We start from the raw sequence: 12,330 nt of genomic DNA, 5'->3' as shown, positions 1-12,330 counted from the left end.
GCCCATCTACCGCAGGAGGCAAAGCTCCCGTCGCCAGGCCCACTGGGGCTGACGGGCAGTTTTCTTGGGTTGGAAGCCACAGGGGCAGAAGGATGCAGGGCACATGCCCTCACTGTAGCTCTGGGGTCCTCCTTTTGCCCATGCGCCTCTGTCTGTTCCTGTCCTTACCATGTCCTTTGCATGTTCAACATACAACCTGGCCTCTTTCCCTTCTCCCCTGCTTTATGAGAGGGCAGAGCTGGGACATGGCAAGAGTTTGAGCAAGACTGGGGGTCCCCTGGCAGCTATGAGGGCAGGGTAGGTGGGCATAGGATGGCCGGCCACTCTACACTTGCCTCATAGGCAGGGATAGTCCCCCAAGGCTTGACTGGGACTCCTCCCCTAAAGCCCTGTTTAGGACTACCTGCAGCGGCTCCTTCTTCCTGAGCTGCCGGCCCTTCATGTAGTACAAGAGGGGCTTTGCGCTGCTGTCGATGCAGGCTAAGAGGGTGGCCAATGGCAAGAAGAAGGGGAGCAGGAATTTTATGACCGGCCGCAGGCTCCAGTAGACAACCATGGGCAGGCGGCAGAAGAACAGCAGGATCCCGGAGCACTGGGCCACTTTGCAGAACTTGGGGAGTGGCTGCACAGAGCAGCAGTTCCCACAGATTAAGAGAATCTTGCTCGCCCCACAGGCCATGACCGCCAGCACCACTAGCCAGACAACACTGGCCCAATGGTAACTGAGGCAGACCAGGAAGCTCATTCCCTTGTACAGCAGTCCACAGGCATTGGCCGGCAGTAGTACAGCCGGCATGGTCAGTGCCCAGATCAGGAGACAGAGCACAACTGAGGTGTACCTGGGGCGGCAGCTGGGGCCGCAACAGGAGGGGAACATGTAGGTGAGGCAGCAGTCCACAGCGAAGGCAGCCAGCAGCCAGAGCCCCACAGCAAACCACAAGAAGATGATCGGGAAGTGGAGTGTGTCCTCATAGCCCAGGGCGATGTTGGCAATAGAGAAGCCCACCTGGCAGGCGAGGAAGAGGAAGTCGGCAGCGGCCAGGTGCAGCAGGTAAATGTTGAAGGGGCCCTTCTTGATGTGCAGACCAAGGTGCCAGAGCAGCAGAGCGTTGCCCCCCAGCCCTGCCAGGCTGACAAGGAGGCTGAGGTAGAAGAGTACATTGTTGAACGTGCCCCAGATGTTGAATATGGAGAACATCCTGGCTGGCTTCCGTGGGTGATCTGGGAGGCCCCTGCAAAGGGTGACAGTGCTCACTACCCAGATGCTGTGCTCTGAGTGTGGAAGGTAAGACATCAGGAGTCTCCAGCTTCTGGAGTTAGTGTGGTCTTGGCCCCCTTTCCTAGCTGCGTGTGATCTTGCCCCGTCCCCAACACCTGCTGTGCTCTGAGGCAGCATTCTCTGCCCTCATCCTGGCTGGCCAAGCCTTCCTGTATGAGGTGCTTCCTTGCAGAGACCTACCAGTTTCAGGCAAAGGGGCCACAGGTGGAGGGACTCCCCTTTCTTTTCCATCATGTACTAGTGTGAGGGCTCCAAGGCACTGACCACACCCACCCAAGGGTCTCAGATGGTGCCTGGTATGACTCCAGGACACTCTTCTGTGCTGGATGAGGCTTTAGGGGACTTCCCCACACAGTCCATCTGGAGCAGGGCATTAAACCCTCAGGATCCCGAAGGACTGTGGTTACTCACTTCAGTGATGGGTCTCAGGGCCCTGAGTCTTCTGGGGGAGTGATCAGCAGAAGGAGAGTTCCTGGTGCTCTCAGTGGGGGGGGGGGGGGCATCTCAGAGCAGTACCTCTCTTTTCATAAGGCCCATGGTTGATCTTGTCCTAGTTCAGGGGATGTTCCAGGTATGAGGACCCAGACCCAGGTTCTGGGGACAGGGCCTGCTAGGGAGGAAAAGCTATAGGAAAGGATAGATGGGGGGGGGGGTAGGGTGGGGTGGGAGAGGGAGGGAGACATAGACAAGGAGACAAGGACGGAGTGGCGGGGGACAGGGTCAGAGATGGAGAGAGAGATGGGAGACAGAGACAGAGAACACTGTGTGCTTTGTGTTTTACCCTCATTCCCTGCTTGGGATGTGTCCCCTGCCCAGGAGACCACTTCAGCTATCTCTCCACTCACAGAGGCTCACATCCATTAGCCCCTGCTTCCTCTCGGGGTCCCAAAACTTCTGCAGTGTCCTGGTAAGTGTCACCTCCCGGCTCATCACCAAGGATCCTTGCTGGCACCTCCTACAAGCCCAGCTGTCAGGGTCAGAGTGCAGGTCCTCAGGACCTTAAAATTAGGGACTTTTCCTGGACTCTTGTGCATCATTGGTGACAGAGGCAGGACCCTTCCCCTCTGTGGGCCTCAGTACACCAAGGGTGTTTAATCCAGACTCCTAGTCCTGTGTGGATTCCCGCTGGTGGAGGCAAGGCTAGTTTTGAAAGGGGATACGGAAGGTGGGTCGGGCCATCTTCCTCATCCTTGTTCTCCAATGGACCCAGAGCTGTGAATTCCAAGCCTGCAGCCTCAGCCTCCAAGGTTCCCTTCCCTTACCCAGGGAAGGTCCCTTTCGGAGGACATTCTCAGAGCCACTAGCGCCCCTCTGAAAGCCAAGCAGGGAGCAGGATGCCATAGAGGGTAAGAGAAGGGGTGTTCCTTGCTTGGGGGAGCAGGTAGAGGGGCAGACTAACCTTCTCACCTGTTGATCGCCTGCTGACAGTGGCTGTCCCCAGCTCGCTCAGGCCACACTTGTTGTCTTGAGTGTCTCCTGGCCCCTAAATCCCCTCCTGTCCTCTGGGGCTGGCTCCTGCCAGTTCCCTAGAAGTGAGAGGGCGTGCCACCTTTTCAGGGGAACCGAAGGAATGAGCTCAAACAGAGCTGTTTGTGTGGGTGGCTCCTCCCTCTCATCTGGGAGAAGAAACCAGAGAACCTTCACACCACCTCTTCTGGAGTAATCCCTGGCCCTAGGTGCTCAGGACCAAAGACAGAAATGCCACTGTAGAGACGGCTCAGTCAGGAAATGCTATGCAAGCATGAGGACCTGAGTCTGGATCCCCAGCCCCTGGGATAAAAGCTGGGCATGATGGGTGCAGGCGTGTAACCCCACTACTCAGAGTTGGAGACCAGAGGACCCCTGGGACTTGATATCCAGCTGGTCATGCCAGCCAGGTTTTTGGTGCAAGATCTTATCTTTGAAAAATAAGGTATTGGGCCAGTGAGAAGTCTCAGTGGGTAAAGGTGCTCGCCACCAAGCCTGATTCAATTCCAGGGATCCACATGGAAGGAGAGGATTTATTTCTAAAAGTGTCCCTCTGATCTGGACACCCGTGGTGGCACATTTGTGCACACACATACATAAACTTTAAATGTATTTAAGCTGGGTGTGGTGCCCCACTCCTTCAATCAGTTCTGGGGAGCTGGGCGGCTGAGCACTTGGGGAGCAGAGGGAGACTCACGGTGAGTCTACACAGAGTTCCAGGCCAGCCAGGGCAGTATAGTGAGATGTTGTCTCAAAACAGCAGCAAATGTCATTTTAAATGCTTTTTTTTAAAGTGGGGAGTAATTGAAGAAGACACCCCATGTGGACCACTAGACTCTGAATGCACCAGCACAGACGGACACATAAACACACACGACCGTGGGGAGAAGGAGAGGGAGAGGGGCAGACAGAGCTAGGACTGCACAGTGAGATAGATTGGCAAACTTACCGGCAGAGGAAGGTTCTGGGGAGCTGGGCGGCTAAACACTGACTGGGTCCCTGCATTTGGGACAGAAGACAGTGTCATTATGGGTTAGGACAAAAGCATGCTCTCAGGCCAGAATGTCTCTGGTTTATCTTCAGATTCCATCCAGAGCCAGGCCTGTCCCTCCGAGTCATGCAGTGCACATGTGCTTTCACAGCTCTGTGTTATGGTTTCCTCGCAAACTCTGTAGGAAAACCCAACTGTGGTGCCTCAGTCACAGCAGCTGTAGCTCAAAATGGCTGCCATCATGTCAAGCCATATCCGTACTGTCTCTCCCCTGTGCGAGATGGACCCTTACGATGCACATAAGCAATGTGCAGCCTCGGGTCTCTCCAACATTTCGTTGTTCTGGTGGGGTTTTAGTCAGTATTGCCCTCGTGGATTAACATAATCCACATGGTGTGCTGGTGCTGGGAGGCGATCTGCCTGTCTTTTTAGAGGAGTCTGCAGCAGCAGGAGAGCCTGTGCACAAACGAAACAGAGAGCAGAGTCGGACCGAGGACTTAGTGCCTCTCCTATGCAAGTGTGGGATGGGAGAGGGCATTGATCTGGGTTTTCACGTGTGACAAGGGATGGTGTCTGGATATGGAATTGATATTCTGTTTTGATGGGGTATGGCCCGTGGGCTGTCACTAACAGCTGCTGTGTGAATGTGACCAAAAGTGTAATGTGTGATTTAACACCTTGAGCCCCAGGCTAGACAGATGGCTCAGAAATTAAAAGCAGCCGTTGTTCTTCTGCAGGACCTGAGCCCAATTCCCAGCACTGAAGTTCAGTGATTGTACCGATCAAAGGGCGAGCAGACTCATCTTGGGTGGTAGTGTGGGGACAGTCTTCCCTTGCATCTGTGTGAACCCCAATGTGTCCTATCCCAAGTATTCTGAAGTCACCAGGCCACCAGTTTATTCAGGAGACCTTTGGCTCCTGTTTGGCATGAGTGACAAACTGCCAAGCCTCTGAGACCATATAGGAGGTCCCTAAGTGCCAATTGGTCCAAAGAAACTAAGGTCAGTGTCCTCATGTGATTAAGTCAGATCCCCCAATCCCCAGCCCTGTCACAGTGCTGCCTACTGACCAGGGTACCCATACCCAGAGTCATCCACAGGTCATCCGTCCCAAATCTATTTTTCCTTCTCCCCCTGCCCCCACCTCAATTTTAAATTACATTTATTTACTTATATGTGTGCGAATATTGAGGTCAGTTCTCTCCTTCCACCATATGGGTTCCCGGGATTGAACTCAGGTGGTCAGGCTTGATGGCAAGCTCCTATACCCACTGAGCCATATTATCAGGCCCTGTTGAATAGCAAGCGCTATCCTCCCATCCTTTGAGCCAACTTCTGCCATCTTCATGAGCTCCGCTGTATCTGCTTGACAAAGATCACCCTAGATGGACCTGATGACTTTAGAAGTTTGCTCATAGAAAGAGGGGCCGGGGAGGGTCATGGGAATCTTACCTGAATATCCATCCCCCTTCCCCCAGCCATTTGTATGCATTTCTGCTCAAGCTGCAGTCTTCAGGGTCCAGAGTGGAGTATATAATTGGGGAAGGCTCGGGGGAAGGGTTTCCACCTCCACAGCTATTATCCATGCTGGGTGCAGACCTTCCAGCTTGGCTTGCTTTAGGGTCACCTATGACTGCATAAGCCAAATAAACTCATTGGTTCCCCGTTGAACTTGGCTGTCATTGAGACATTAGAAGGATGGGAGTAGATGTTTCTTTTTTTTTAAATTTTACTTATTTTTATTTCATGTGCATTGGTGTTTTGCCTGCATGTATGTCTGTATGTATGAGGGTGTCAGATCCTCTGGAACTGAAGTTACAGACAGTTGTGAGCTGTCATGTGGGTGCTGGGAATCGAACCTGGGTCCTCTGGAACAGCAACCAGTGATCTTAACTGCTGAGACATCTCTCCAGCACCCAAGGTAGATGTTTATTAATCCCTTCCATGAGCAGAAAAATTTTGATACTGCCCCAAATCTCTCCAACTTTTCCATTGTCCCAGTCAGTCCTGGTGAGGTTTTCCTTGTTATTGTTGTCATTTTGTTGTTTATTTCAATTCAATGTCATCATGTGGCTTGTTACCCAGGGACTGGTGATCTGTGGCTGGCCTTGTCATTGACATTGGGTAATACTGTGGGAAATGTAAACAAAAATGTACTGTGTATGTCTATCAATGGGTTACATGAGACAACATTTCCTTTAAAAAACCATAAAGAAACCACTGGTCAGAACTTCGCCTTCTTCTGCCATCAGCGTTTCTTGAACTCAAGGTTGCACTCCGCTCAAAACTTCTTTCTGCTCCTCACCCCGGTTGCTCCAGTCCAATCATGTAAGAATGACAGGCTGAATGCTGACCAGTGACAATGAGGAACAGGACCCTTTATTAGGAACAAAAACACCGGGGCCCCCAACTGGGTGTGCTAGCCCCCTTCAACAGGAGTAAAGCTTTTGTCTTGCTGAAATGCTTTGGATGGGGTGGTCATTTCCTTGGGACCCCAGACCTAGTGCTAACAATATCAATGTTAGATTTCTGAAGCAGCTTAAAGAGTCGGGAGGCAGAAAAGAGACCAGTTTGACCTCAGCAGACAGGAGTGTTTATCTCAAACATCGAGGGGCAGACACAATGGGAGAGGGGTGTCTGCTAAAGAGGAAGCGAGTACTTGGGGTTCATATAGGAAGCTTGGGGAATGCAACGGCTGGGGCTACGTGCAAGCCTGCAGTTCCTCCCTCCTGGAGCTGTTTGTCCAGACAAGGTTGTTATACCTTTAGAAACTGCCTTGTCCTGGCTAGCAGGTTTCGAGTTACAGTCACAGTGGGCAACTGAGTTTGGCAATGACAGTGAGGAGGCAGGAGCTGGAGTTTCAACACAGGGCTTTCCTCGGTCAGGATCTGGCAGTTTGTTCAAAGTTGATTCTGATGTATTCCAACACTTAAGCAATAAGGAATGGGCCAGAGAGGACAAGGGTTCCAGGGATAGGACTGGAATAGAGTTTTGTGGGGGAATCTGTAGGCATGGTCTAGTTCAGAGCCCGTGGTAGAGGGGGTCCTCTGTCACTTAGCAGGAGGAGGGTTTTAACTTGATCCGCTGTAAGAGGTCATGTGGTTGTCGCCATGCCTTCTGGGAGAAACTTTTGAGAAATCAGTAGAGAGCTGAAAACAGATGATTGGGTTATAGAGTAAAACTGACAGATTGCCCAGGGAGGTAGAGGAAGGGGAAGGGGAGAGGCGGGTAAGCCGGGGAGAGGAAGTGGGTACAGAGTGACTGGGACTTGTCTCACTGCCAGGAGCACTGCTGTGCCAAAGGGAGCGAGCAGAAGCAGTAGGGAGCCACAGAGTAATAAAGGAGGAAATAGGGACTAATGGAAAGGATCGTCTGGCCTGGAGTCAAAGGGGTGACGGTTCTTTGCAGTTAGAGTTTCTTCATAGCATCTAGAAGGTCTTTTTGCAGATATATCAGCATCAGAGGGAGCTGGTGTAGGAGAGGCCCATTAAGAGACTTACATGGGACATTCTGTTTGAGTAGAGGGTGACGTTCAGTAAGTAAGCTTTTAAAAGACAGGGTGAAAACGTAAGTACAGGGATAGTAAGGAGCACAGAAGTGACCAAGGGGAGGAGCCAGAGAGGGAGGAACCCAAAGCCTGTACATAGTTGGAGGCTTGTGGTTGCATTTTTTGTCTGGTCTCTGTTGAGCAACAGCCTTGGGTCATGAGGAATTGAGTCAGGCCATACTGGGCAATAGCCCCTAGCCATAAGTAATGACTTAGCCTTTAGTCTGACCATTCTGCTCCACCTGCAGAAATAATATGCCGGGTATCAGAAACAGCCCACCCTGCTCCCAGCCAAACCACAGAAAAATAGCTGTAACTTCCTGGTAGCTATTCACATATGTGTGCATGGGCATGTACATGTCCCCTTGCTTCCCCCTAAATGCACTCAACCTTCAACTGTTAGGAAGGTCGGGGCCCCTTGCTGTTCCAGTAAAGCAGTCTTAGTCTGTTGAGATCGAGTCTGTGTGCTTCTCTGCCTCAGTTTCCCCACAGTCCCTTTTGTGTCTTTGGGGCCCGTCTCAAACCAGCTAGGGTTTGTTGGGACAGACGCAGCATCGTTTATAGAGGAGGGCACAGACCCCATCCCCAGCGGTGGTCCAGTCTAGTCTCAGAGCAGTGCAGTAGCTGGAGACTCCAGTTGGTCCTGAAGGAGGTTAAGATGTTCTGAAAATTGTCTGCGGTTTTTGAGAGCTGGTGAGACAGAGAGGTTAATTGATGTAGGAAAAGCTTCGGTCCAGCCATTTTAGTTCTGAGTCCCAAAACCATCCCTGGAGTGGCAAGGGGGATGGGTCGGATGGCCCGTGGCCCACTGGTCCCCCTTTCAGAGGTCGCCGAACGGCTTTCAGGGGCTTGGGGGTGCTGATCTCTCTGTAACTGCTTCCAGCTTACAAAATGGGCTGTGTAGAAGGGGCAGCAGTTAAGAGTGCCTCAGAGGAGGGTCAGTCCAAGAGGCCACAATAAAACTTGGCAGAGGGCAAAAATCCGGAACAAGAAAGAGCCGTCTGGTGATAATGTGTATTCTGGAGTATGCTATGTGAGGGGAATAGTACGTGTAACACATAAAAAGTGAGATTGGCCGGGCAGCAGTGGCGCACGCCTTTAACCCCAGCACTCAGGAGGCAGAGCCAGGCGGATCTTTGTGAGTTCAAGGCCAGCCTGGTCTACAGAGCAAGTTCCAGGACAGGCTCCAAAACTACATGGAGAAACCCTGTGTCAAAAAACCAAAATAAATAAATAAATAAATAAATAAATACATAAATAAATAAAAAAGAAAAGAAAAGAAAAAAGTGAGACTGGCCAGGTAGTGGTGACACACGCCTTTAATCCCAGCACTTGGGAGGCAGAGGCAGGCCAGTGAGTTTGAGGCCTACAAGGGTGAGTTCCAGGACAATCAGAGCTACCCAAAGAAACTTTGTCTCAAAAAATAAAGCAAAACAAAACCCAAAAAAAAAGTGAGACTGTTAATACTATTATGATTTTTATGGGGGAGGGGTTTGAGATGGTTCAGTGGTAACTGAGTGAAAAAAAGAAATAAATAAGGACATGAATGCTCCTAGGTATGGTGAAGGAGGTTTTTTGTAGATAAAAGGGAGAGCATAGCCAGAGGCAGGAACATCTCAGAGAGTCCAGAGTGAACACAGCCAGACTGAGCTGGGCCATGCAAGGAGATGGGGAGAGGGAAGAGGGGAGAACTGGAGAGGAGCTACCAACCAAGATGGGTGGCCTGGGCCAAGAGAGTAAAAGGGAGACCCAAAGGGCCAGGGAACCAAAATGGCTAGATTATATAGGGAAGATATAATCTTTGGGCTGGAGAACTCCAGGGTAGGGGGCAGGGTATGCTAGCCAGGAGGACCCTGTAACAGGTAAAGACTGAGGGATGCCTGGAGAACCTGGTGGCCAGCATCCATTTTGATATGGTAAATAGACCCCTGTTTGTCCCAGGTTTGAGACCTAACATCCCAGCCTTTCTGTTGATAAAAAATAAAAGATAAGGGGCGACACAATCCTCTCTATGACTACTTCCTGCTGACACTGGAGCATCAATCATTGGTGGGGGACCCCCAAAAAGCTGGAATGTTGGCCAAGGCTGGGCAAAGTAGGCTGTTTCACTCACAGTCGAGGCTTTGCAGGACCATCTGGGACTAGGGAAGTGCAGGCTGCTTCAGAGCAGTTTGTGAGGCTGGACCACCTGGGACGAGATGCTTTGAAGCTATCTGGGATGCAGAGGCCCAGTCTCCTAGGACATTCCCTTAGCAGTGGCTAGTGAGTTTGGAGCAATTTGCAGTCTTTAGTTGATTGGAAATCTGCTGGAACAGATATATATTAGGGGCAGAAGGTAAAGTTAAGGAGTTTAGGGGAAATTTTTTTATTCAGCGTGTACATTTGAAACTTCCAGGCCCACATTCCTGGTAGCTGAGGAAGGGGAGTCTTAAGATTAGGGAAGAGAGAAATCCCACCCTTGGGAATAGGCAGGTTGGGAAACAGGCTGTTGATGGACAGTACTATGTGGAGTCCATTTGACCTGTGAGAGGTAGATCTAAGTTGACTCCCTGAAGCTTACATGAATTTCTTTTTTCTTCTTCTTCTTCTTTTTTTTTTTTTTGGTTTTTTGAGACAGAGTTTCTCTGTGTAGTTTTGGTGCCTGTCCTGGATCTCACTCTGTAGACCAGGCAAGAGGGGCATCCCCAAACTTGTTACCTTCCAGGAGTCAGGGGCCAGTGGAAAGCTCTTAGAACTTCTCCCTGAGATGAGGCTTGCTGGCCTGTGCAGAGGTCCCGGGACTCTTGACTGAGCAAGACTCATGGGGGCCACAGAAAGCTCCTGGAACTTTCAACCAAGGGAGTCTCGGGACAAGACGGAAGGAGGCTTCCATGAGCCCCCAAGACCTGACTTAGGTGCCTCTCTGAGTTAGGTTGAGTGGGTTACCTTGTCCCAGTGTTTTGGCTGTGTGTTGGATGTGTGGTCTGGTCACATGGAGAATTGTCTCTTATCTGGAGGTCAGACTAAGTAAAAATGAAACAGAGACATGGGAGGAGAGAAATGTTTGATTTTTATGAGGAAAGGAGAGATGATGGAGGAGAGAAGTTCTTGAGAGTGATGGACAGGCAGATGTACCTGTCAGGTGGGCTTGAACAGACTCAGCAAAGGTGCCAGATGATCATGGTCACCAGAGCCCGAGCTGTCAGTGGCCTTCAGGAACTCAGGGTCACTAGGAAGAGCCCAAGGTCTCAACAAGATGGAGAAAGGTGGGAGGAGAGAGAAAGGTTAGGTGATAGAATGACTTCTAGGAAGAAGTAGGTGGTCTTGCCAGGTTGACTTGAGGCCCCAAGCTGGCTTTACATAGAACACCAATAGAACCTCCAGAACCAGAGGCCCCAAGCTCGCTTTACATAGAACACCAATAGAACCTCCAGAACCAGAGGCCCATCAATGGGACTTACACTGCTCACGGAGGCAGAGGCCACTAAGACCAGAGGTCCCAGGTAGACTGGTGGCTGTTTAGCTTACATAGTGAGTTTGGCAGGCATCTGTGCTCCCAAGAGAACAGTTCCCAGGAGGAGGCAAGGGCAGGAAGAAAGTCAAAAGGTCCTAGAAAGAGGGCTTGGGGGTCCCCAGGTGTTCTCCTGGGCTTCAGCCCCAAATGTTGAATATATGAGGCAGAAGGAAAGAGACCAGTTTGACCTCAGCAGACAGGAGTGTTTATCTCAAACATCGAGGGGCAGACACAATGGGAGAGGGGTGTCTGCTAAAGGGGAAGCGGGTACTTGGGGTTCATATAGGAGGTTTGGGGAATGCAACGGCTGGGGCTACATGCAAGCCTGCAGTTCCTCCCTCCTGGAGCTGTTTGTCCAGACAAGTCTTTAGAAACTGCCTTGTCCTGGCTATCAGGATGAGGGTCATAGTGAGTGACTGAGTTTGGAATGGCAATAAGAGGGAAGGAGTTGGAGTTTCAACATAGGGCCTTGGTCAGAGTCTGGCAGAGTTTGTTCAAGGTTTATTCCAACAATGACATCAGCCTTAATGCTTGGAGTGTTTTGTTTCTACAGAGCTTCTGACATATTTATTTATCTCAAATTTTCCAATCTTGTCCTCAGAGAGGAGACATCCAATATGGTGGTTCAGACTTCTGGAAAGAAGGAGCCATCCGCACACTCAGTGTGCAGAGATGTGTGCACTTTAGGGGATGCTGGCACTATAGACAGCCTTCAGGGAAGGAGATGGTGGGATCAACAGGTGTGCCAGACTACAGGTGTTAAGACACATTCAGGACTAGCCAGGGCAAATCAGCACCCTCTGAAGACGACACTGGTGACAGTGTCCCTGCAGGACAGTAGAGCGACTGCAGGTAGGCCAGCATGATGGAGCATGCTGCATGTGCTAGCCAGCGGAACATGTCTGTGAATGAGTCCTAAGATCAGTGATGAAGTGGCATGCCAGGCCAGCAGGCTACTGCGGAATACTGTCATTGCTGTGTTATGTACGTGCATTGTGCCTGTGCGCCATGTGGGTGTGTGCATACACATGCATAGGAAAGCCAGAGGGCGATGTTGGGTGTCTTCCTCAATCACTCCAACTTACTCTTTTGAGACAGATCACCGACTGAACTTGGAGTTCCCTGCTTTGGCTAGATGGTCTGGCTGGCAGATGCCATGCTCAAGGCCATGATGATCCAGTCGATGAGGGCCCGAATTCTTCAGATCTGATGGGTGGAATGTATCAGATGTGTCCAGCCTTTTGACACTGCAACATGAGGCTACCACCTACAAAGTTCATGAATCCTTCACCTGAGATACTAAAGAATGCCAATAAATAAATAAAAACAAACAAACAGAGCACAAATCAAGGGCCAGCAGTGAGCAGTGACTACGCATTCCCTGGTGCTCTGTTTCCCGCTAGAGAGATGCCACCCATGTTACTCCCTGGACCTCACATTCACGGAGCTCACCCCTTGATTATTGTCTTGAACCACCTGACAGCACTTCGGTCTTAAGCAGCCTCCTTTGTAGAGTGTCCCCCACCCCCACCCCAGAGTCTGCTTCCGATGGTG

General features: G+C 50.9%; 1 protein-coding gene across 1 annotated transcript; it reads right to left on the bottom strand.

Moving 5' to 3' along the window:
• Positions 1-325: 325 nt before the first annotated feature.
• Mrgprg (MAS related GPR family member G) lies at positions 326-1,198 on the bottom strand. The gene has a single exon (XM_052762846.1). It carries the CDS (start codon positions 1,196-1,198, stop codon positions 326-328), a length of 873 nt encoding a protein of 290 aa, XP_052618806.1.
• Between the last annotated feature and the right edge of the window lie 11,132 nt (positions 1,199-12,330).

The sequence above is a fragment of the Peromyscus californicus genome, unplaced genomic scaffold (genome assembly GCF_007827085.1).
Source record: "Peromyscus californicus insignis strain IS unplaced genomic scaffold, ASM782708v3 Scaffold_4__1_contigs__length_199733344, whole genome shotgun sequence".
NCBI lineage: Eukaryota > Metazoa > Chordata > Mammalia > Rodentia > Cricetidae > Peromyscus > Peromyscus californicus.
This window is presented reverse-complemented; position numbering and strand designations above follow the sequence as displayed.